The 23,302-nt window shown below is 48.7% G+C and overlaps 5 protein-coding genes across 9 annotated transcripts in view; 4 read left to right on the top strand and 1 right to left on the bottom strand.

The window, feature by feature from the left end:
• pkd1b (polycystic kidney disease 1b) overlaps positions 1-6,113 on the top strand; it is a 29,756-nt gene extending 23,643 nt beyond the window's left edge. Inside the window, exons 36-44 of the mRNA XM_047014589.1 lie at positions 217-391; positions 666-848; positions 995-1,099; positions 1,599-1,733; positions 1,885-2,087; positions 2,792-2,903; positions 2,995-3,117; positions 3,385-4,127; positions 6,101-6,113. Coding sequence (XP_046870545.1) covers positions 217-391; positions 666-848; positions 995-1,099; positions 1,599-1,733; positions 1,885-2,087; positions 2,792-2,903; positions 2,995-3,117; positions 3,385-4,127; positions 6,101-6,113 — 1,792 coding nt within the window. The remainder of the gene's footprint in view (positions 1-216; positions 392-665; positions 849-994; positions 1,100-1,598; positions 1,734-1,884; positions 2,088-2,791; positions 2,904-2,994; positions 3,118-3,384; positions 4,128-6,100) is intronic.
• On the top strand, positions 5,471-9,375 carry LOC124462899 (pepsin A-like). The gene is made up of 10 exons (XM_047014608.1): positions 5,471-5,503; positions 6,083-6,187; positions 6,612-6,759; positions 7,012-7,129; positions 7,385-7,503; positions 7,741-7,937; positions 8,239-8,355; positions 8,593-8,734; positions 8,929-9,027; positions 9,144-9,375. Exons 2-10 carry the CDS (start codon positions 6,132-6,134, stop codon positions 9,276-9,278), a joined length of 1,131 nt encoding a protein of 376 aa, XP_046870564.1. The 5' UTR covers positions 5,471-5,503; positions 6,083-6,131; the 3' UTR covers positions 9,279-9,375.
• A 542-nt stretch (positions 9,376-9,917) lies between these two features.
• Positions 9,918-13,862, top strand: LOC124462891 (pepsin A-like). 3 transcript variants are annotated; one of them, XM_047014593.1, is made up of 11 exons: positions 9,918-10,008; positions 10,097-10,216; positions 10,438-10,540; positions 11,140-11,287; positions 11,435-11,552; positions 11,644-11,762; positions 11,934-12,130; positions 12,457-12,573; positions 12,765-12,906; positions 13,227-13,325; positions 13,461-13,862. In XM_047014593.1, the coding sequence occupies exons 3-11, from the start codon at positions 10,485-10,487 to the stop codon at positions 13,596-13,598; spliced, it is 1,134 nt and encodes a 377-aa protein (XP_046870549.1). In that variant the 5' UTR covers positions 9,918-10,008; positions 10,097-10,216; positions 10,438-10,484; the 3' UTR covers positions 13,599-13,862. The 3 variants fall into 3 exon arrangements, with proteins under 3 accessions (XP_046870549.1, XP_046870548.1, XP_046870551.1); XM_047014592.1 differs by lacking the exon at positions 9,918-10,008 and having other exon boundaries at positions 10,016-10,216; XM_047014595.1 differs by lacking the exon at positions 9,918-10,008 and having other exon boundaries at positions 10,016-10,216; positions 10,420-10,540.
• A 51-nt stretch (positions 13,863-13,913) lies between these two features.
• Positions 13,914-17,587, bottom strand: LOC124462892 (PI-PLC X domain-containing protein 1-like). Of its 2 annotated transcripts, none has more exons than XM_047014596.1 (7): positions 17,390-17,587; positions 16,974-17,099; positions 15,586-15,716; positions 15,277-15,405; positions 14,956-15,111; positions 14,550-14,733; positions 13,914-14,405 (listed from the first exon to the last, which is right to left on the bottom strand). In XM_047014596.1, exons 2-7 carry the CDS (start codon positions 17,089-17,091, stop codon positions 14,140-14,142), a joined length of 984 nt encoding a protein of 327 aa, XP_046870552.1. In that variant the 5' UTR covers positions 17,092-17,099; positions 17,390-17,587; the 3' UTR covers positions 13,914-14,139. The 2 variants fall into 2 exon arrangements, with proteins under 2 accessions (XP_046870552.1, XP_046870553.1); XM_047014597.1 differs by having other exon boundaries at positions 17,431-17,557.
• Positions 17,588-18,472: 885 nt separating this feature from the next.
• spata20 (spermatogenesis associated 20) lies at positions 18,473-22,817 on the top strand. Of its 2 annotated transcripts, none has more exons than XM_047014590.1 (8): positions 18,473-19,400; positions 20,119-20,247; positions 20,437-20,501; positions 20,961-21,259; positions 21,612-21,813; positions 21,903-22,033; positions 22,276-22,380; positions 22,704-22,817. In XM_047014590.1, exons 1-8 carry the CDS (start codon positions 19,198-19,200, stop codon positions 22,800-22,802), a joined length of 1,233 nt encoding a protein of 410 aa, XP_046870546.1. In that variant the 5' UTR covers positions 18,473-19,197; the 3' UTR covers positions 22,803-22,817. The 2 variants fall into 2 exon arrangements, with proteins under 2 accessions (XP_046870546.1, XP_046870547.1); XM_047014591.1 differs by having other exon boundaries at positions 19,316-19,403.
• The last annotated feature ends 485 nt before the right edge of the window (positions 22,818-23,302 follow it).

Below are 23,302 nucleotides of genomic sequence, written 5' to 3'. Positions count from 1 at the left end.
CACAGGGCGTGGTCAGGGAGGGCTCCACAGGGCGTGGGAGCAGGGAGGGCTCCACAGGGGGTCGGAGCAGGGAGGGCTCCACAGGGGGTCGGAGCAGGGAGGGCTCCACAGGGCGTGGGAGCAGGGAGGGCTCCACAGGGCGTGGTCAGGGAGGGCTCCACAGGGCGTGGTCAGGGAGGGCTTGCAGCTTCACACTAACAGGTGTGTCCTCCTCAGGCTGACCGGCGTGGCTGTGGACTTCACCCAGTACCACACAGGGACGGCCGTGTTTGTGTGTGTGTCTGTGGGGTTGGAGCGGAGCCCCACACACGCTTTCCTCCACTCTCTCTCCGTCAGTCCTGTCCTCATCCCTCCATCCTCCTCAGGGCCCGGCCTGCACATGGTGCTCATGGTAACTGTGTTCGCCCAAGAATTGATGAATGAAAGAAGTAATGCATTGATAAATGAATTGGTTCCATGAATGAATGAGGCATTCCTGATCACACACAGCACTATACACAAGACCATGCTTTAGAAATCTGGAGGATTCTTGTGTTCAACCAGTCTCCTCTCTCCCATCCTCTCCTACTCTCCTCTCCTCCTCCTCTCCTCCTCCCATCTTCCTCCCTCCACTTTCTCCCTCCTCTCCTCCTCCTCTCCTCTTCCTCTCTCCTCTTCCTCTCCAGGTTCTCCTTCTCCTGTGCTCTCTCCTCCTCCTCTCCCGGCAACTGTGGGCCATGGCTACTGAGCATGCCCAGTACCTACGTCAAGGTTGGCACTGGCTCCAGCTCCTCCTGGCCTTGTTGTCCCTGGCAACGGCCGTGCTCCGACTGCACTTCCTCTCCCAGGCCACTTCCTGTCTGCTCCAGGTAGCACTCGCTGCTAAGGACACGTCCTGGTTGTTAAGGACAGATTTTGAACATCAACATAACTCATCCTGAACCATGACTCCCTGATGGTTCAGTCTGAGAGTGTTTATGTAGTAACGTGGATCTCCTCTCTTCCTCTGGCCCAGCTCCGGGTCCAGCCTCTCAGCTTCATACAGCTCCACAGCGCCGCCCTGCTGGCCCGAGGGGCGTCCCAGCTGGCTGCCCTGCTGCTGACACTGCTGCTGCTCAAGGTACTCTCAGCAGGGGGGGGGGGGGGACCTGGGGTCTGCTGCTAACACTGCTGCTGCTCAAGGTACTGTCAGCAGGGGGGGGGGGGGGGACCTGGGGTCTGCTGCTAACACTGCTGCTGCTCAAGGTACTGTCAGCAGGGGGGGACCTGGGTTCTGCTGCTAACACTGCTGCTGCTCAAGGTACTGTCAGCAGGGGGGGACCTGGGATCTGCTGCTAACACTGCTGCTGCTCAAGGTACTGTCAGCAGGGGGGGACCTGGGGTCTGCTGCTAACACTGCTGCTGCTCAAGGTACTGTCAGCAGGGGGGGACCTGGGATCTGCTGCTAACACTGCTGCTGCTCAAGGTACTGTCAGCAGGGGGGGACCTGGGATCTGCTGCTAACACTGCTGCTGCTCAAGGTACTGTCAGCAGGGGGGGACCTGGGGTCTGCTGCCAGAAGCTCTAACCACTGAGCTGTGTGTGTGTGGTCTGTCTGTGTGTCTGTGTATGTACCCCAGCTGGTGGGCACCCTGGGGTTGGTGCAGCGCTGGGTTGTGATTGGTCGGGTTCTCCAGAGGTCGTGGAGGGAGCTGGTGGGCGTGGCCTTGATGCTGACCCTGCTGTTGCTGCTCTGCTCGCACACAGGACACCTGGTAACACACACACACACACCTGGTAACAGACACACACCTGGTAACATACACACCGGATAGGACACACAAGTGTACCCACACACCCTCAATCACAGTCTCAGACATGCGCACACTCCCACATGGTACCCTAACCCCCGTGTGTGTGTGTCAGTTGTTCTGCAGCTCAGTGGAGGGCTTCCAGTCTGTGCGTGCTGCCAGTGTGTCTGTGCTGGAGCTGCTGCGGGGGGGCCTGGTCCAGGGGAGGCTGTGTGCGGCCCGGCCCCACCTGGGAACTCTGTTCTGCCTCCTCCTGCAGGGGGCAGCACTGGGCCTGCTGGCCAGGCTGGCTGGAGCCACCCTCCTCACAGCCTACAGGTACTGCTGCTGTCCTGCTGGTACTGCTGCTGTCCTACTGGTACTGCTGTTGTCCTACTGGTACTGCTGCTGTCATATTGGTACTGCTGCTGTCGTACTGGTACTGCTGCTGTTCTGCTGGTACTGCTGTTGTCCTGCTGGTACTGCTGCTGTCCTACTGATACTGCTGCTGTCATACTGGTACTGCTGTTGTCCTGCTGGTACTGCTGCTGTCCTGCTGGTACTGCTGCTGTCCTGTTGGTACTGCTACTGTCCTGCTGTTACTGCTGTTGTCCTGCTGGTACTGCTGTTGTCCTGCTGGTACTGCTACTGTCATGCTGGTACTGCTGTTGTCCTGCTGGTACTGCTGCTGTCCTGCTGGTACTGCTGCTGTCCTGCTGGTACTGCTACTGTCATGCTGGTACTGCTGTTGTCCTGCTGGTACTGCTGCTGTCCTGCTGGTACTGCTACTGTCATGCTGGTACTGCTGTTGTCCTGCTGGTACTGCTGCTGTCCTGCTGGTACTGCTACTGTCATGCTGGTACTGCTGTTGTCCTGCTGGTACTGCTGCTGTCCTGCTGGTACTGCTGCTGCTGTCCTGCTGGTACTGCTGCTGTTCTCCTGCTGGTACTGCTGTTGGGTTTGGGATGAGGCGGTGATGGGCTGGGGGGGTCAACACTCCCTCACACATGAACACAGACGCCTGAGTTGGATTGTGTGTGCAGGTGTGTGCAGGGGGAGCTATGCTGCCCAGCCGCGAGGCTCCAGGACTACCAGCTGGTGGAGTTCTTCATCAAGAGACTCAAGCTGTGGATGGGCCTCACCAGGACCAAGGAGGTACCGGGGAGGGAGGGAGGAATCAGGGATTACATTCTATTCAGTTGTGATGTTGACTTTAACTTCTCTCTTGCTGTCTCTCTCCCTCCAGTTCAGACACAGGGTGCAGTTTGAAGGCATGGAGGCCCCGCCCTCCAGATTCTCACAGGGCTCCCTTCTGTCCTCCCCCCTTTCCCCCTGTCCTCTCTCCTCCCCCCTGTCCCCCAGTCCTCTCTCCTCCCCCCTGTCCTCCAGTCCTCTCTCCTCCCCCCTGTCCCCCAGTCCTCTCTCCTCCCCCCTGTGCCCCAGTCCTCTCTCCTCCCCCTGTCCCTCGTCTTCCCCCCGCCCGTGTTACCCTCTCTCCCCCTCCCCACGTCCACCCTCCTCTTCTCTCTCCTCCCCCCTGTCCTCCTCCCCCCATCCCCTCTCCTCCCCCCTGTCCTCCCCCCATCCCCTCTCCTCCCCCCTGTCCTCCCCCCATCCCCTCTCCTCCCCCCTGTCCTCCTCCCCCCTCTCTGTGGGCCTGGGGTGGGGTGTGTGTGCTCCAGATGGCCCTCCTCCCCAGGCCCCCCTGGACCGGCTGCTTCCCACCCTGGCTCTCCTGCTGGGTCGCTTCGACCAGGTCCTCCAGCTCACCCTGGACATCCAGAGCCTGGAGGAGCGTCTGGAGGAGACCACCGCCAGGAGGAGGAGGAGGCTTGATCGAGGGGTAGGAGGAGAGGAAGTGTGGGGGCAGGTCAGAGAGAGGAGAAGTGGAAGGGTCGAGAGAGAGATTCCCCCCAGGTCTTCCATTTCCTTGTCCTCCTCTCCTCTCTCCGTGACCCCCTCCGTCAGTCTCTCCTCTCCGCGCTCCGCCCACCTCTCCCCGCCGCGTACTCGCTGCTCCAAATCTTCCGTGGCCCAGCCCCACCTCCACACCACCAGGGACGCCCACCCCTCGGAGGCTGCCCAGGCTGCCCACGGGAGCTCCGTCCTGGGCTTGGGCGCGGGCCCTCCTGGGGGCCTGCCCAGACGCAGGGCATGGCACTCTGGGAGCTGTCAGTCAGCCAACGCAGCCTGGCAGGGCCCTGGGGGTGGTGGAGGAGGAGGAGGGAGAGAGGGAGGAAGAGGAGGTGGTGATGGAGAAGGACGAGGTGGGGGAGATGTGGGTGGAGGGGCCCCCTCAAAGAGCAGACCCAGGAGTGAGGAGGGGGACAGGGGCCACCCCAGTGAGGGGGACAGGGGCCTCCCCAGGGAGGGGTTAGGGTTAGTTAGGGAGGGGGGTCCTGTGAAGAGAAGAGCTTGGATTTCAGAGAGAGTGGATGTAGAGAGAGACTGAGTCAGGAGGGGGGAGGGGGGGGGGGGAGAGATGGGAGGAAAGAAGGGATGGGAGGCAGAGACAAATGGAGAGAGGAGAGTTAAAGAGAAAGAAAAGAGAAAGGTTGAACTGTAAAAGAAAGTCCCTGCTTTACTGTAGATGTTGTTGACTAAATGTGCTTGCTAAACTAGGGATGTTCCTGACATCAGATTGGATACTAAATGTTTGTAGGTATTCATTGTGTAATTTCAATGTAAAATGTCATACATATACAAAAAACGCTATGTGACGTTGTGGAGGTTATTTTTCTACAAAGTAATAAAGAGTTTGCCTGTGTGGCCGTTTAGTGACTGAGTCGTCCATGTTTGACCCTGTGTTACCTAACTCGAACTATCTCTGCTGTAATCTCATTAGGAACAAGGCCCCGTGGCAGGTTGTTACCGTGGTGATAAGACTTCCATCCAGGTCGGTCCAGTAAACACTTGAGAACATTCAGTAAAACATGCTGATACGGTGCTGCCGTGGGATCAACCGAACCCTGAAGACTGAATTAAGTACAAGAATTAAGTCCTGAATACTGAAAAAGAAGATTGAAACATTGATAACTGAAGTATTGAATACTAATGACAGCCAATGATGCACACTTAAATCCGTTTACAGGCCAAATTGACAACATGTTGCTGTCCACCATAATCCTGTGTGTTCACACCGAAAGTGAAGCATTTTTTTTTTTTTACTTCACATTCGTATGTGTTTATTCTTTGCGTTTGGTATAAACACAGCATGAAGCTTTCAGGAAACCAGCCGGCCTTGTGTCAGGTTTACCACGGCAAAATATGCAATGGCTCATGGGTAATCAGTTTGTGTTGTATCCTTCCAGTATTGATCAGAGGCGAAGCCAGTGGGGGAGCCCGTTTTAAAAGAAGGGGACCACAATTTTATAGATTTTGAAGACATTGTTCTGTTCATACCTCTTGACTTAGTCAAGAGCACATTTCTTCTGCTGTTCTACATCTGCCAAATCAGCGTACTCTAAGAATACATAAACGTTAAAATTACCAAGAGTTCACACTTATTAGCTCACAATGTTCCCCGTTTTTAATCTCTTGACTGACCTTGTCTAGAGGCCACCCGTTAAGTGCCTCCTTGATAATCAGTCTTAGTGGAGAAAGCCCAGTCTCTTTGTGTGACGATGCCCTGTTCACACCAACAGTTGTTTGCTAGGTTATCTCTGTGATAACAGCTATCGCAGCTGAGATAACCTGCTCCTGTATATAAGACTGTGGTGATATTACGCTCCACCAGTTTCCTGCAAGTTCCACAGGTGAGTCTTGTGGTCTTAAAGCTTGAGTGAGATTTAGAATTCCTCCCATTGAGTGTTTTCTCTTCTGATGGACTAGGTTTGGGGTTGTAGATCTACGGACTACTGTTAGGCACTTTGCGACATTAATAAGGACGTGAGACTATGGTTTAGCAGCACTTGTCCAAAGGGACATACAGGAGGGATTTGAACCTGCATCCTCTTGATCTGCAATCAAATACTCTAACCACTGACCTAAACCTATTACAGTGGGGCTGGGCCTTTGGCTCATAAAATAGGGTCCACTTCATTTTTTATTTTTTAAACCTTGCTTTAAAGTAGTTTTTAATTTAAATAAAAACAATTCTTAATTAATTTCCACATGACTTATCTAATTCCTCTCTCCTGCTCTGACAGTTGTAAAGGTTTGCTAGTTGCCCAGTTATGTTTGGTTGCCAGGTTGTGTTCTATTGCCAGGTTGTGTTTGATTGACAGGTTGTGTTTGATTGACAGGTTGTGTTATATTGCCAGGTTGTGTTTGATTGACAGGTTGTGTTCTATTGCCAGGTTGTGTTTGATTGACAGGTTGTGTTTGATTGACAGGTTGTGTTTGATTGACAGTTGCCAGAAGTGACTGTTGACCTGAGAAGACATGAAGTGTGTGTTGGTTCTGTGTGCCATGGTGGCACTCTCTGAGTGCTTCCAGACGTGAGTTTCCCTCAACTCTGTTGTCCAGCCTCTGTGAGGCATTGCTCTGCAGTCTTGGGGATGAATAACCTGTCTGTACCTGTCTGTCTACCTGCAATTTTCCCTCTGTGAAGAATGAAAGATCTAAATATTTGTCAAATGATATGTGTGTATATATATATATCTATCTGTGTGTGTATCTCTGTCTGTGTGTATATCTGCGTGTATATCTCTATCTGTGTGTACATCTCTATCTGTGTGTATATCTCTTTCTGTGTGTATATCTCTATCTGCGTGTATATCTCTATCTGTGTGTACATCTCTATCTGTGTGTATATCTCTTTCTGTGTGTATATCTCTATCTGCGTGTATATCTCTATCTGTGTGTATATCTCTTTCTGTGTGTATATCTCTTTCTGTGTGTATATCTCTGCTTGTCCTCCAGGGTCCCCCTGATAAAGGGGAAGAGTGCCAGGGAGCGTCTGGAGGAGCAGGGCTTGTGGGAGATTTACAGGAACAAGTTTCCCTACAACGCAGCCGCCAAGTTTGAACAGCAGTTCTACGGAAACGAGCCCATGACCAACGACTTTGACGTAAGAGTCACGTGACCCAACTCCCAGAGAGTAAGATTAGAATTTAGCTGGGAGAGTTTTCCCTCGTCTTCTCTGAAGGTTTAGGTTGGACTCAACTATGCCTCTCTCAGCTCTCTGGTCTGTCCTGTCTCTGGTCTCTCCTGTCCTCTCTTTGGTCTCTCCTGTCCTCTCTCTTGTCCTCTCTCTGGTCTCTCCTGTCCTCTCTCTGGTCTCATTTGTCCTCTGTTAACTGATATCTTCTCTGGTCTCCAGCTGTCCTACTATGGAGTGATCTCCATCGGGACTCCTCCCCAGTCCTTCAGTGTCATCTTCGACTCAGGCTCCTCCAACCTATGGATCCCTTCTGTCTACTGCAGCAGTGCAGCTTGTAGTATGTACACGATGTCTTCCTCTCCATGTTTCCCTCCTCTCTCTCTCTCTTCTGTCTCCCTCTCGAGGTCTTGCACTCTCTTGTTTCTCTTGATCTTTCTCCCCTCTTTTATCATATCTTATTTGTGTATCTCTTGTTTTTTCTCTCCCGCTCTGTGTCTGTCTCATCTCATCCTATCCCTCACAATCTCTTATTTTCTCTGTACACACACACACACACACACATACAATACTAACCCCCCTTCACTACACACAGACAACCACCAGAAGTTCAACCCTAGGTTGAGCAGCACCTACAGGAATTCTGGCAAGAGTCTCTCCATCTCCTACGGCACGGGCAGCATGACAGGTTTCCTGGGTTACGACACCGTCAAGGTGACACGTCTCTCACAACTTTACTCTTTGACAGTCACAACGTTGGTTCAGAGACAGTAACGTCTCAAAGTCAGCACATTGTTGATTTGGAACTGTTTGTGTTTGCCTAACCCGGTCCTTTTCTCTTCCTCACTTCCTTGGTCACACTCCCTTCATCCTCCCCATCCCCCCTCCCCATCCCCCCTCCCCATCCCCCCTCCCCATCCCCCCTCCCTGCTTCCCTCCCCTCACTCCCAGGTGGGAGGGATCCAGATCAGTAACCAGATCTTTGGGCTGAGCCAGAGCGAGGCTCCTTTCATGGCCCAAATGAAGGCTGATGGGATCCTGGGTCTGGCCTACCCTCGCCTGTCTGCCTCAGGGGCCACGCCCGTCTTTGACAACATGATGAGTCAGCACCTCATCAACCAGGACATCTTCTCTGTCTACCTGAGCAGGTGAGATGTGCAGCAGGCTGATAGCCACACCTAGCATAGCAACCGCTAGCAGCATTACACCTGGAACACCAGGTCTTATTAGCCTAGCATGCTAGCTTGGTGGATGGGGATTGCTTTTCATGTGAGGGTAAAATTGTTTTTTTTCCCTCATCATCCACATTATACTATTACATTATAGGACATTTTCTCTTCATAATAAGTTCTTCTCTCTCTCTCTCTCTCTTTCTCTCTCTCTCTCTCTCTCTCTCTCTCTGTCTCCCCCTCTCTCTCTCTGTCTCCCCCTCTCCCTACCTCCCTCCAGGAACTCTGCAGCTGGCAGTGAGGTGACCTTTGGTGGAGTTGACCCCCAGCACTACACTGGACAAATCACCTGGATTCCTCTGTCCTCTGAGATGTACTGGCAGATCACTGTGGACAGGTACAAATGGAGCCTTACAGAGAGTGACACATGCTTCATAGAGGAGCTATGTAGCCTTACAGAGAGTGACACATGCTTTATAGAGGAGCTATGTAGCCTTACAGAGAGTGACAGGCTTTATAGAGGGGCTATGTAGCCTTGTAGAGAGTGACATAGGCTTAATAAAGGTAATGCAGAGTCACTCACCACATCTCAGCTACCGGGCCTGTAGTGATGTCCATGCTCTCCCCCTGGCAGTATCACCATCAACGGCCAGGTGGTGGCGTGCCAGGGCGGCTGCCAGGCCATCGTGGACACCGGCACGTCTCTGATCGCCGGACCCCAGGCCGACATCGCCAGCATGAACAGGGCTGTGGGAGCCACACCCCGGAACGGAGACGTGAGTTTCCGCGGCAACCTGGCCCTGTCGCGGCCACGCCCACACACACGGCCAACACGATTCAAAAGAGCGCAAACATGTGTTATTTCACCTTATGATTATGTGTATATACATATGTCCCTTTCTTTCTGTCTCTCTCTCTCTGTCTCTCTCACTCTCTGTCTCTCTCTATCTAACCCTCATCCCTTCCTCAGAATGTGGTGAACTGTAACTACATCGGCAGATTGCCTGAAATCACCTTCAACATCCATGGACACGCCTTCACTCTCCCTGCCTCCGCCTACGTCCGTCAGGTCAGTGTGTTTGCACATGTGTGTATTTGTGTGTGTGTGTGTCTGGGTGTGTGCTGTCATGCCTCTCCAGGAACACATGACCTCTGTCCTGTCTAAGTGTTCCTGTCTCTCTCCAGTCTCAGTACTACGGCTGCCGTACCGGTTTCCAGAGCGGCAACAATCTCTGGATCCTGGGAGATGTCTTCATCAGAGAGTATTACACGATCTTCAGCAGAGCCCAGAACATGGTGGGCCTGGCCCAGTCCAGATAATCAAACGCAGATAAATTGTTTGAAGTTTGAACATGACAAAAAAGCATTGAGTTTTTTTGTTCTCTAGGAAGAATAAAGTTGTAGCATCTTGAATGACCTCATGGTGTGTGGTTTATGTCATACTTAGTCACAACACTGATCCTCTATCCCTGATAATAATATTGTGTTTATGTTGCCGCAAACAACATTGTTAATTCAAGAAAACTTTCAACCTTTCAAAACTTTATTTGCTAACCATTTTGGTGGAACGTATTTTTTCAACCTTTCAAAACTTTTTTTTGTGCGCAATTACAATACATAATATTGATCATGCCACCAAATAAAAAAGAAATTAACATGTAGAGATATTTGTGTAGAACATTTAAGGAGTAACAGTAAAAAGTTGTTAGAAAAATAAATAGTAAAGTACTGATACCTGAAAAATCTACCTAAGTACACTTTCTTCCCATCTCTAGAGTTAGTGTGCGGCCTAGGGTCATTGTTAAGATGAGTTAGATGAACATGTTCTCACCAAACCCAGGTCTGTGTCTTGTGCTGGCACCAGGACAACAAGCCTGACAAAGATATGAGGAAATAGAATTCTTCAAAATGTTAAGGCGACACCTGAGTTTTAGTTACACACTTACCTGCCTTTTATGCACAGCCTGGATTATCAAGATAAGCTTTACAGTTTGAACACAAACTCGTTTCGAAGCGTTTCAGATGAGGGACTGGAGAGGAAGTCTGTGAGGTATGAGGTAGTGAACCCTGGGTGTGTCTTATCCTGAGCTTCTGAGAAAACATGTATTTCCTTATTTCAAAACAACATCCTACTACAGCACAGGTAACACCTGGAAGTTCGGTAAAAACTTGGATTTGAAGAATTAAGCATCAAAACCGTTGAGGGTTACAGTGCAGTGGAGACCGAAGAGGATTGTGTGCGGGAAGTTGTTTGGAAGGTCAGTATGAGTTCACCATAGCAGTTCTGTTTACCTTAGCAGACCCTTGATTTGTATCCAAATTGACATACAAGGGGATTTGAACCTGCTGTACAATGCTTTCACCACCAAACTGTACCTATACGACTGATACATAATCTCAAGCTCCTGTAATACTGTTAAGCCTGTTTGAACATAAATAACTTGTGTTTAACCGGGGATAGGCGTTGTTTGATTGACAGGTCGTGTTTGATGGACAGTTGCCAGGAGTGACTGTTGATAAGACATAATGAAGTGGCCGATGGCTCTGTGTGTCATGGTGGCTCTCTCTGAGTCCCTCGTCAAGTAAGTGACCGTGCGACCTCTCGTACGCTGTCGCCTCACTGCATGAAGGTTCCGGGTTTGATTCCTGCTTGGGGCTGTGTTGGGCGCTCAGGTGGGCTATAGCCCAGGCCTTCCACTGTGGAGTCTACCTGCTCTCTGTTCTTCCATCACTTTAAAAACGTGAAGTAGCTGAGATGTGTGCAGAATGATCATCAGATTCTCTGTGTATATATATCTATCTGTGTGTATATATCTCTGTGTGTATATCTCTCTGTGTGTATATCTCTATATGTGTGTATATCTCTAACTGTGTGTATATCTCTATCTGTGTGTACATCTCTATCTGTGTGTATATCTATCTGCGTGTATATCTCTATCTGTGTGTATATCTATCTGCGTGTATATATCTATCTGCGTGTATATCTCTATCTGCGTGTATATCTCTATCTGTGTGTACATCTCTATCTGTGTGTACATCTCTATCTGCGTGTATATCTCTATCTGCGTGTATATCTCTATCTGTGTGTACATCTCTATCTGTGTGTATATCTCTTTCTGTGTGTATATCTCTTTCTGTGTGTATATCTCTTTCTGTGTGTATATCTCTGCTTGTCCTCCAGGGTTCCCCTGATAAAGGGGAAGAGTGCCAGGGAGCGTCTGGAGGAGCAGGGCTTGTGGGAGATTTACAGGAACAAGTTTCCCTACAACGCAGCCGCCAAGTTTGAACAGAGCTTCTACAGCAACCAGATCATCACCAACGACTTTGACGTGAGTAGAACTGGAGAACTGGCCCCTGTCTGCTGTTTGGATTATTATATATATCATTTTTTTGTGAATCTACTAATTGTATTATTTTACCAGACACTCTCTGGTCTCATTTGTCCTCTGTTAACTGATATCTTCTCTGGTCTCCAGCTGTCCTACTATGGAGTGATCTCCATCGGGACTCCTCCCAAGTCCTTCAGTGTCATCTTCGACACAGGCTCCTCACCCTTTTGGGTTCCTTCCATCTACTGCAAAAGCGTAGGCTGCAGTACGTACACACACATATGCACGCGTCACTTGTTGAAGTCATGTTGAAATACCATCACTGATTGCTGACTAGTATAACTCTTTCCACACAGGGAACCACCGCAAGTTCCACCCGCTGTTTAGCAGCACCTTCCGGAACACTGGCAGGATTCTGTCCATTTCCTACGGCACCGGCAGCATGGCCGGCCTCCTGGGCTACGACACCGTCGAGGTGACACCTTTACACAACACTACACTCACCTGGGCTACCACACCGTCGAGGTGACACCTTCACACAACACTACACTCAATAGAGAGTCTGAACGATTTAGAAACCTGCAAAATTTGAATTAGATGTTCACCCTCCCTCCTTCTCCCTCTTTCCCCCGCCCCCATCTCCCAGGTGGGAGGGATCCAGATCAGTAACCAGATCTTTGGGCTGAGCCAGAGCGAGGCTCCTTTCATGGCCCACATGAAGGCTGATGGGATCCTGGGTCTGGCCTACCCTCGCCTGTCTGCCTCAGGGGCCACGCCCGTCTTTGACAACATGATGAGTCAGCACCTCATCGACCAGGACGTCTTCTCTGTCTACCTGAGCAGGTGAGGAGGTGGACCCAGCCTTGGAGATGGGAAATGGGTCCTGGCTCTCTGGGGGTACAAAGTGCTATTTCGTTTCAAGATTATAATTTTTCTGCGGGAGGGGAAGGAGTTCATACCCAGAAGATGCTGAAGTTCTCTCTCCCTCTCTCCCTCCCTCTCTCTCTCTCTCTCTCTCTCTCTCTCTTTCTCTCTCTCTCTCTCCCTCCCTCTCTCTCTCTCTCTCTCTCTCTCTCTCCCTCCCTCCCTCTCTCTCTCTCTCTCTCTCTCTCTCTCTCTCTCTCTCTCTCTCTGTCTCCCTCTCTCTCCCTCCACCTCTCTGTCTCCAGACACCAGAAGGGGGGCAGTATGGTGACCTTTGGTGGAGTTGACCCCCAGCACTACACTGGACCAATCACTTGGGTTCCTCTGTCCTCTGAGACATACTGGCAGATCACCGTGGACAGGTACTAATGGAGCCTAATACAGAGCTATGTAGGCTTTATAGAGGAGCTATGTAGCCTTACAGAGAGGTACACTGGCTTCATAGAGGTAATGGTTAGTATGTAGTGGGTGTGTGGGTACCAGATACTGTAGATCACAGAGGTCATGCACGACCCCGTGATTTCACCCCGTGTTTTCTATATTCCTCTGGCAGCGTCACCATCGAGGGGAAGGTGGTGGCGTGCCAGGGCGGCTGCCAGGCCATCGTGGACACCGGCACCTCTCTGATCCTGGGGCCCCTGGCGGACACCCTCAGCATCAACCAGGCTCTGGGGGCCACCCGACTGTTCACTGACGTAAGCACTGTCCTACTGTAGCAGAGCTGTGGTTACTTTACACTGTGGTACTGTAGCAGAGGTGTGGTTACTTTACACTGTGGTGCTGTAGCGGAGATGTGGTTACTTTACACTGTGGTACTGTAGTGGAGATGTGGTTACTTTACACTGTGGTACTGTAGCGGAGAGGTGGTTACTTTACACTGTGGTACTGTAGCAGAGATGTGGATACTTTACACTGTGGTACTGTAGTGTAGAGGTGGTTACTTTACACTGTGGTACTGTAGCAGAGGTGTGGTTACTTTACACTGTGGTGTGCTTTACACTTTTCTCTCTTTCAGCATGTTGTGAATTGTATCATTGTTGACAAAATGCCCACGGTGACTTTCAACATCAACGGACATGCCTTTACTATCCCAGGCGCTGCCTCTGTGCTTAAGGTATGTTTCCTGCTGTGTGTGTTTGTGTGTGTGTGTATGTCTGTGTGTGTGTATTTGTGTGTGTGTGAGTTCAGTGCTTTCCAGGAAGACGGTCTCTGTCCTGTCTGTCTGGTTTAACTGCTTCTGTCTCTACAGTCCCACAACTATGGCTGTCGTACCGGGTTTGGAAGCCTGGACTCCAGCCGGTGGATCCTGGGGGACGTGTTCATCAGGCAGTACTACACGATCTTCAGCAGGGCCAAGAACGCAGTGGGCCTGGCCAAGGCAAAGTAATCAAACCCAGATCAATTGTGAACGCACCCCTGAGCCATAAAAACAAAGTGTCCGCTTGAAAACGAGATCCTGACCAACATGACCAACATGATTTTGATGACCTGTGTGACAGTTGTCACTGATGTCGACCTGTTTAGAACGAGGCAGGTGAATGATCAGGCAACCTGCTTTGTGTTGGGAGTGAGAGGGCAGGGCGGATTGACAGTAAAAAGCCAATGAATTTCCTCTGCATGATTAAACGATAATGAGTTGTAGCATCTTGAATAAGCTGGTCGAGTTTGTTTAAACGTGTTTTTAAAAATCTTGTCGAGTGAGTGTGGGAGGAAACACCCATGAGTGAATCGTTTATTTGTTGAAGCGACATAACTATGACAGGCTATATTCAATCATCAAACTAAACAGAAAAGGAATCTACGCGGTTAGCAGATTTGTGTAAACAAAGCTGACAGTTATCTCAAAGAGAGAAGGCAGGGTTTGAAGTATTACAACTTATGACCTCTACACACAAACTGTGACTCCAGTTTCAGTATTCAGAATCAGATCACCCAGTGGTGGAGTCTTCCTCTGCTAACAGAAGTTTATCGTTGAGTTTGATGACGAGGGAAACAAACTCCATCTGGTTCACGAAGTCGGAGCAGATGATGTTGATGCAGGTCCTGCCTGGTCCTGGAGTCTGTGTCTTCACCCAGTCCAGCAGGCGAGGCAGACAGGCCAGCGTGGTGTGACGCAGGGAGCCCAGCACGTGCTTCAACACCTCCTCTGGACTCTCAGGCAGCGTCAGGTTCAGCCCCGAGACAAAGAACCGAGCTGTCAATCAGAGAGGGTGTCGTAGCAACATAAGATACTGTATAGCCTACATGATCCTGCACAAATCCTAACAACAATATCTGAATAATGCAACAACAACACCTAGTTCAGTGTGATGGTGCGTAGTGAATCAGGTTCCCAAACCTGGTCTTCCTTCCTGAAGCTTCTGATCCAGCACTGCTATCACCTTCTCTGGGTCCAGAGTGTCGCCGTAGTGGTATGGGACAGAAGGCCACAGCTCCAGGTTCTGGTCAGAGGCCCTCCAGAAGTCGTAGGAGACGATGACCTGCTTCTTAGACCCCCAGCAGCTCTGCAGCTTAGGGTCGTCCTGTGGTGTCACATGAGGACATTAAGCTGACATCAAAACACTTTCAGTGTGTGTGTGACTGTGTAGGCCTGTCTGCGAGTTCATCAAACATTCATGACAAGCAGCAAAGTGTGATTAAACTCTTATGTTTGATTCTGTCCTCAACATCAAGTACTAAACACAGTGATTCTCAGTGTTTCTTATCTTAAAGTTCGTTTTCTAGTTCAGGGTTTCGTTCAGTACCTGTCGACGAATGAGTTTGGATCCAAACAGCGTCTTGATGAATGACACAAGGAGTTCGTGGTTGGAGTCACTCAGCTTGTGGAAGTGGGACAAGGCCAAGATCACAACCTCCTTCGGGTGGTTCTCCAGCCAGCTGTGGATCTCACTGAGGACACTCTGACACACACTTATCCACTAAGTAAGACTGTTTCTTACAAGTATTTTCTAAACTGGAAGCTTTCCATGGATATTTTGTGGTGATTAACAGGGTAAACATACTATTCTGTTTTAGTTAAACAAATGATTTCAGTGATGCATGAGGTACTGTGGGTATAGTCTTACCTCCACAGTGCTGTGGGTGAAAAGGCCGTGTGCAAAGTAAAGTGTGTTGCTACTGTCGTCAGGCTTGTGGGCAATCCTCAGATCAAAGAAACGAACCCCGAGTTTCAGCTGCTCTATGACTCCAGATTCCTGGAACAAGCCAGCTGCAGTTCACACACAACCCGTTTTGTATATAACGGTTTTATAGTATGCGTTGTGACATAGTGATTGATATTTGTGTGAAATTAAATAAAAATATATGCCATGTCTTAACATAAACATTTAAATTAACTCACACATCTATCTTGCAGGCCTAGCGTGTTTACGTACCTGGGTTGAAGCCCATCTGTAGATGATTGGCCTCACCAAGGAGGGAAACAGCTGGTCCAACTGGACTAGCTTGTCCGGTTCCATGACAGGCGAATTACGGTCCAAGTCATAGCACATTGTGTCATGGCTACCTACAAAGAAACACACGAATAAACACGAACATGCCAGTTTGTGCAGGACGCAGCAGCATCGCCCGCCAAATCCTCAAACTCAAAAAAAAATCAGCCGAGTACGTTTCATTATGTGGCTTGGACATGTCCGAACCACTTTTTGAAAACGGCAAGGCCGGATTAACCATTAGGGCACATGGGCACTTGTCCAGGGGCACATGACATCTAAGGGGCCCTGGACAATGTCAACTAAAATGTTATATCACGTTATTAACGCAGTCCTAGCTTTCCTGAGTACTTTATTGCAACTCGTTCGAACTGTTTGTGTAGTATAGTAGAAGTGCCGCCGCTCCCATAACGCGCACTACGTGCTGTGCGTAGGGCACCAACTCCTGAGGGGGGATCAACAAATAGCCAACTGAAAAATCATCATAATTATAATACTCATAATGCCAATATTATTTTAGTATAGAAATATGGCACGTATATTACAAAACAGGCCGAACACGAGATATAGCCTATTTAAACGCTCAAAAAAAGTTACGATGATGAACCCCCTCCCAACAACAAAACAAGTACACACTCAACCTCCTCAAGCACGCTGCGGGTGCTCTTCCCTATCTCGGTGGCCTGATAAACTTTGACGGCTAGGTCAACTTTTCTAAAATGGGCTTAAAAAGATAACAGGAGTTAGGGGAAGAAAAAAAGAAAGAGACTGCAAGATGGTGCCCGTGCTTCACGTTCAGGTAAGTCCATGTTTAATCATTGTTAAATACCCAGTGGCGGTTCTAGACACATTTTTACTGGGGGGGCCAAGGGGGGGGGGGGGGTTAATCAGAGGGGCACATTAAAGCGGAAACAAATAATATTTAAACATGAAATACTTTAATTTTGCTTTACATTAAAATCATACAAAAGGCTCTCCTTCTTCCAGCTCCTCAGCTCTCTCAATACCTTGATATGTTTCTCTAACTTTTTTACTGGGGCAAACAAGGCTGCAAAGTCCCTTCCTCGTTTCATGATGACTACTAGAAAAATAAATACATGTTTAATTCCGTCAACTCGGGGGGGGGGGGGGGGGGTTTGCTTTAATATGCTTTATATTCCATTTATCAAATAGTTTTCAAATTAGTAATAAAGGTGGAGAGCTCCTTGGCTAAACCAGGCTGAGAAACACAAGGTAAAATAAAATACATCTTTATTAAATATTGTTTAATAATATTATATAAATCATTTATACATTTTTTTTTATAAGCTACATAAAGTCTAAATGTTTACCAGGTATGGCCAACTCCCACAGCGGTCTTGTCTGTAATTTTTCAGGTAGTTTAGACATCCAATCAGCATTCCCGGACTCCTCCAGCTCTCCTGTTCCCTCTTCCAGCTCTGAAGCCATTCAAGAACCTGGAGGAAACAGAATAGGCGGGAAACTCAGATCTGAGGGGGTTTCACAGGCTTACCCTCTTACTGAACGTGCCGATATTTCACGTGCAAACCAACCTTATAGGTTCTTGAAAAGTTATTAAATTTACATGTATTAATTTAGCAGACAGTTTTATCCAAAGCGACTTCCTAGAGAGAGCTTTACAAAGTGCATAAGTCACTGATAATAACAACAAATAGCCCACAAAACATTGCGGGTAGCCAAAACATGAAGCACATATAGAAGCACATATATATTAGGACCAGGTTACCTGTTGCCTTGTCACCACCCAACGTCTGTCACAATAAATACCTTGAAAGCACAATGCCAGCCTGGTACAATATTTTCAGTGCAGGCCTCACGTACACTTAGTTATATAGCGAATAACACGTCCTTAACTTTTCTTGTGTGAACAAAGACAGCTGCTTATCTCTAAATCAGCATTATAGTCTTGCATACATGGCAGTTTCGTTTACATGCTAGATCACATGATATGTATTATACCCCCATGTTCCCCTATTTGTGTTAAGTTTGACGTTTAGCAACTTCCTCTAATATTTTCAGTGAATTTAAGTGTAGCTTACATTTACATTGAACAAGCCGTTATGTCTCTGTAACAATGGCCTAACTGCCTGTAGAAAGTTCTTAGCCTATCGTTCACAATATTATAGACTGTAGGCAAAACATTTATTATACAAATAGCCTTAAATTCATAATACAAATTTGTCTAGATGATGTAGATAGGCCAACGGGAAGAATCAACTAACATGCGGTTAAATGCTTTTGAATTAGTCAATTGAGGAAGGAGACTGAAGTCTAAAGACTTAGGGTCGTTGGCAGTCGTCTTTGATCATCAAAATAAAACAGTTTTCTAAAAGCACAACCAAACATGTAAAATACAAACCTTTCTTCAAGCCTGTTCTGAATGTGTAAAAGAACAAACAACGGTCTCAATAAAATGATCAAAACATGCCTTAGGGGTGAAGGTGGACAGTGTTGCGTCTGAGCGCGTTCATTGAACTGAAGTTCATGAACTCGTTCATAATTTTGGTCAACGTGAACTGAACGTACTGTTCTTACTGCCTGATGAACAATACTGTGAATGCCTTCATTCTGGTGTTTGTGAACGGCACGTTCACAAACACCGGTACTGTTTTTAATTTCGTTCACTAAAGTGCCAGATTTCTAGAGACTTGCAGACGAAAAACGAACGGTTAACTGTCCTGTATCCAGGGTTGCCCAACCAGTCAATCGCTGCGTGTGCTTTCTTTTACCGTCTATGCCTGGCAAGTGTGAGAGCGCCGAAGTTGCGTAGAGGCCGAGAGCGGTATTGCAGACAGAGATTTCAATCTGGAAACGGCAAACCTGCCTAACGGGTGGAGGTAGCCTAGCCATTGCGTCCAATCGTGGATTAAAAATATATATAAATCTGGTGGTAAATGGTTAATCCAGAAAGTGGTTTCTAGTGATGCATCATTCATGACCAAGTGAGACATGGGAGGAATGTCCACTGTAAATATTATAGGAAGAATAGGAAGAAAGGACCTAAGACATGCCCTTGTGAAATCCCAGGACAGAAGTGAAGCAGTTTCAATCGAAGGCTGTTCAGATGGAGTTTATGCCCCTTGTCATCAAACTCAATGGTAAACTGTGCTCCTCTGGTTATAGCCTACTATAAGGCATAGCCTAGGCCTGCCTATAAAAGGTTTATAATTTCCCGTTAGAGCTAGACAAAATGCCTATAGTGACTCTTTGCAGCAAGTATTTTACTCTGTGGTTCCCGCCCTGTTTATTACAGTATGGCATTTAAAAAGCGATACAGTGATACTGGTGTCCTAGAGTAGCCTACACTATAAGCAAACACACAGTTAATCACATTCAAGCAACAGGAGAAAACATCATGATGTCGCGCACCCGCAAGGAAGGACCCGTTCATTATCGCTCCAACACTGCCACCATCAGTTTAGAATTGATGCTGGATTTTCAGAGTCCCAGACATGATCTGGAGACTCGCTTGCACCCAGATTTCCCTGCAGAGTTAAAACAAGTGAGTCAGCCTTGACGGGGCATTGGATTAAGATGTTAAGATTAGCATGGAGAAGGACAACTTCAAAAATAGATAGCAGTGCAGACCCAGCTCGCTTGTTGAGTATCGCTTTCCTGGGAGCAGAGACGCCGCTGAATAACCCGGAGAGCAGTCGGGCCGTCGGACATTTAACCCTTGTTCCACCCCTTGACAAATCTCCCCGTCTGGGTCCCCAAGCGGCCCGTTACTGCTTCAGGTAGTAAGTTAATGTCACCGTACATTTGGGACAAACATTATGTAACCGATTTATCAGGAGAACTGGAGGTTAGCAAGTCTTCGACCACAGATAAGGAGAAAGCTAGTAGCGCTAGCCTATAGCTAGCAGTAGTATGTAAATGAGTAATTGCCATTCTATGCTGCTCAGATGTTTTGAAGATAGCTCTGCCTCTCAAGCTAATTAGCTTATAACATTATTCGCTATCCAAACAGAGGTTTTATGATCAGATCTGGCCACTGAATTAGCTTTGCTGATAGTGTGTTGTTGGTAGGTTGTTTACTCAGTCCTCTACAAACAAACATTTTAAAGACAAATCTCGTAGTTTTTGTAGTTAGCCGATAGCAGCTAGTTAGGCTAGCTAGCGCTAAAACGACCCGAGGAAATTTTGTAATCTAGTTCATATGGTTAACTAGCTAGCTTGGTCAGCTAATGTTTATAAGCTACTGAAGTACTGTAAGAAAATAGTTCCTGGCTGGATCCACGTGCCCGATGTTGGAGGGCGCTGACATATTTTACGCCTGTCAAGGGCGGTGGGCGTGGTGGCGAGGTTCATAATAATTGATAGCAGTCTGACAAAACGGTCGCTAGAATATACTCATAAACTTGAAACATCTGAGTTAATGTACTGTATATCTTACATGATAATCCTGTCTTTCAGGGACATTATTAGCTAGTTATCTGGTTGTTTACTGTGTAGGACTATGGCATCTGGAAGCAAGGGGCCAGGGTCCACCAGCCCCACACCCTCACCTCCCCGAACCGCCAACCGACTGGCTAAAGAGAAGTCTCCGTACCTGCTGCAGCACGCATACAACCCGGTAGACTGGTGAGTCAGACACACACACACACACACACACACACACACACACACACACACACACACCAGCCCTGGCTAGCAAGAGACAAGCAAACTCAACAAGTTTACAGTTAAAATACGTTGTGTGTAAAATTATGACACACGGCTTTACCGACTTAAAGAAGTTACTTAAAACTGTGTTCTGATGCAATTTCATAGGTACCCATGGGGACAGGAGGCCTTTGACAAAGCCAAGAGTGAAGATAAGCCAATATTCCTGTCAGGTGATTCATAACCAGCCTCTGTTTAAGATGACATGCAGTGCCTCTGGTAGTGGCTATGACCATGTTTATAACAGTGTGATAACACAGTGTTCATGTGATCACACAGTGTTCATGTGATCACACAGTGTTCATGTGATCACACAGTGTAGATGATGTGATAAGTGTTCATGTGTTCATCCACATCCAGGATTTGTTTGACATCTCAAGATCACTTCAGATCAATTCAATTAAACTCAATTCACTTAATTTATCCTGAAAGAAACTCCAATGTTCAGGTACAAGGCTGTAACAACAAATGAGTTTCAGACCTCGGTACAGTAAAAAAGTAGAACACGATCATTTAATGATTTAAACATCGCTCTGCTCCAGATATTTCCCAGAGCTAGGATCTGTTGTTGGGCCTCATTAACACTCAGGTGTGTGTGTGCGTGTGTGTGTGTGCGTGTGTGTGTGTGTCAGTGGGCTACTCCACCTGCCACTGGTGTCACGTGATGGAGCGAGAGTCGTTTGAGGACGTGGAGATCGGACGAATGCTGAGCGAGAACTTTGTCTGCATCAAGGTGGACCGCGAGGAGAGACCCGACGTGGACAAGGTCTACATGACCTTCGTCCAGGCCACCAGCGGGGGCGGGGGCTGGCCCATGAGCGTGTGGCTGACCCCCGAACTTCGACCTTTCATCGGGGGCACCTACTTCCCCCCCAGGGACAATGGGCGGCGGCCCGGCCTGAAAACAGTCCTGACCAGAATCACAGAGCAGGTGAGGGTCCTGTGGGTGCTGTGTGTCTCTTGTTGGTCTCTGTTCTCCTCTCTTCTATCTTCTCCTCTTTTCTCCTCTCTTCTCCTCTGTTCTCCTCTATTCTATCTTCTCCTCTTATCTTCTCTTCTCTCCTATGTTTTCCTCTCTTCTATCTTCTTCTATCTTCTCCTATCTTCTATGTTCTCCTCTCTTCTATCTTCTCCTATCTTTTATGTTTTCCTCTGTTCTGTTGGTTTTGGTGTCATAGTATCAGTGTAGAGTTGGACAGTGTTCTGTGGTGTAGGATACTACAGTATCCTCTGTGTGTGTGTGTGTGCGTGTGCGTGTGCGTGTGTGTGTGCATGTGATGCAGTGGCAGAGTAACCGCGCGGCGCTAGAGTCGAGCGGGGAGAAGGTTCTAGAGGCGCTGCGGAAGGGGACAGCCATCGCAGGCCAGCCAGGCGAGACTCCGCCCCCGGCGCCAGACGTGGCTCACCGCTGCTTCCAGCAGCTTGCTCACTCCTACGAGGAGGAGTACGGAGGCTTCAGGGACGCACCCAAGTTCCCCTCTCCAGGTCCGCTCACACACACACACACACACACAGACACACACACACACAGTTCCTACTGGGCTGTGAACTTTTTTCTCTCTCCCTCCTCCCAGTGAATCTGATGTTCCTGCTGTCCTACTGGGCTGTGAACCGCTCCCTGGAGGAGGGGGCGGAGGCGCTCCAGATGACCCTGCACACCCTCCGCATGATGGCCCTGGGGGGGATACATGACCATGTGGCTCAGGTACACACACACACTAAGCTACAGATACACACACACACTAAGCTACAGATACACACACACACACACACTAAGCTACAGATACACACACACACACACACTAAGCTACAGATACACACACACACACACACTAAGCTACAGATACACACACACACACACACTAAGCTACAGATACACACACACACACACACTCAGCTACAGATACACACACACACTCAGTTACTTATCTCTCTCTCTCTCCTCAGGGATTCCATCGTTACTCCACAGACTCCTCCTGGCACATTCCTCACTTTGAGAAGATGCTGTACGACCAGGCCCAGCTGTCTGTGGCCTACATCACTGCCTACCAGGTGAGCAACTTCACTGCAGCCCTGGCGCTCTGCTGCCCTCTGGTGGTCAGAGCCGGCAGTGCTGCCACCCTGGCACACTCACAGGGGTGGAGGCTGGAGAGGGCTGGCTGCTGAGGATGGGATCTATATATAATCACTGATGGCCTATGGAACTGTTAATGAGGGTATACACCAGGGACTGACTGAACACACACACACACACACACTCACTGGAGCTTTGTTTAATGAGCAGATGAGAACTGGCTTGTTCAGCACTTCAAATAGGTGACATGGTTTAGTGTGGTTGTATTACAGTGGTCTACCCTGTGTGTGTGTGTGTGCAGGTGTCTGGGGAGCAGCTGTTTGCAGATGTTGCTCGGGATATTCTCCTCTACGTCTCCAGAGACCTGAGTGACAAGGTGAGCCAACTCTACCATCATTAGGATCTGTGTGTGTGTGTGCGTGCGAGGGAGGGAGGGAGGAGATGTGGATGGATGGACAGAAACAGACAGACTCTGAAAATTGGAGAAAGATTAAGTGAGAGAGAGAGCAGGACCACTTGTGTGTGTGTGTCTTCTGCTAGTAATTGTGCTGACTGTGCCTGTCAGACACAGTAGCTATCCCACAAATGATGAAATAATCAAGGCAGTAGCGAGTGTGTGTGTGTATATTAAGATGTGTGTGTTAGTACAAAGTGTGTGTGAGAAGGTACAAGGTGGCACCCTTTAATAAATGACCTTTTAGACTGTCATACTTTCCAGGTCACCTTCTCTCTCCCCCTCCACCCTCTCCTCTCCCCCCTCTCTTCCCCCTCTCCTCTCCCCCCTCCACCCTCTCCTCTCCCCCTCTCTTCCCCCTCTCCTCTTCCCCTCCACCCTCTCCTCTCCCCCCTCCACCCTCTCCCCCTCCACCCTCTCCTCTCCCCCTCCACCCTCTCCTCTCA

The sequence above is a fragment of the Hypomesus transpacificus genome, unplaced genomic scaffold, assembly GCF_021917145.1.
Source record: "Hypomesus transpacificus isolate Combined female unplaced genomic scaffold, fHypTra1 scaffold_260, whole genome shotgun sequence".
NCBI lineage: Eukaryota > Metazoa > Chordata > Actinopteri > Osmeriformes > Osmeridae > Hypomesus > Hypomesus transpacificus.
Note: the sequence above shows the minus strand (reverse complement) of the source record. Positions and strands in the feature narration are given on the sequence as shown.

What these genes read in the sequence shown, in the direction of transcription:
- LOC124462899 (XM_047014608.1), top strand. Translation starts at nt 6,132, where the DNA reads ATGAAGTGTGTGTTGGTTCTGTGTGCCATGGTGGCACTCTCTGAGTGC. An exon ending in CTGCAGCAGTGCAGCTTGTA is followed by an intron (nt 7,130 to 7,384) that starts GTATGTACACGA and finishes CACTACACACAG; the next exon opens with ACAACCACCAGAAGTTCAAC. An exon ending in TTCTCTGTCTACCTGAGCAG is followed by an intron (nt 7,938 to 8,238) that starts GTGAGATGTGCA and finishes ACCTCCCTCCAG; the next exon opens with GAACTCTGCAGCTGGCAGTG.
- LOC124462891 (XM_047014593.1), top strand. Translation starts at nt 10,485, where the DNA reads ATGAAGTGGCCGATGGCTCTGTGTGTCATGGTGGCTCTCTCTGAGTCC. An exon ending in CTCTCTGAGTCCCTCGTCAA is followed by an intron (nt 10,541 to 11,139) that starts GTAAGTGACCGT and finishes CTTGTCCTCCAG; the next exon opens with GGTTCCCCTGATAAAGGGGA. An exon ending in TCATCACCAACGACTTTGAC is followed by an intron (nt 11,288 to 11,434) that starts GTGAGTAGAACT and finishes TCTGGTCTCCAG; the next exon opens with CTGTCCTACTATGGAGTGAT.
- LOC124462892 (XM_047014596.1), bottom strand. Translation starts at nt 17,091, where the DNA reads ATGGCTTCAGAGCTGGAAGAGGGAACAGGAGAGCTGGAGGAGTCCGGG. An exon ending in GTGGGAGTTGGCCATACCTG is followed by an intron (nt 15,717 to 16,973) that starts GTAAACATTTAG and finishes GTTTCTTTGTAG; the next exon opens with GTAGCCATGACACAATGTGC. An exon ending in ACAGATGGGCTTCAACCCAG is followed by an intron (nt 15,406 to 15,585) that starts GTACGTAAACAC and finishes GGCTTGTTCCAG; the next exon opens with GAATCTGGAGTCATAGAGCA.
- spata20 (XM_047014590.1), top strand. Translation starts at nt 19,198, where the DNA reads ATGTTAAGATTAGCATGGAGAAGGACAACTTCAAAAATAGATAGCAGT. An exon ending in TAAGCCAATATTCCTGTCAG is followed by an intron (nt 20,502 to 20,960) that starts GTGATTCATAAC and finishes TGTGTGTGTCAG; the next exon opens with TGGGCTACTCCACCTGCCAC. An exon ending in ACCCAAGTTCCCCTCTCCAG is followed by an intron (nt 21,814 to 21,902) that starts GTCCGCTCACAC and finishes CCCTCCTCCCAG; the next exon opens with TGAATCTGATGTTCCTGCTG.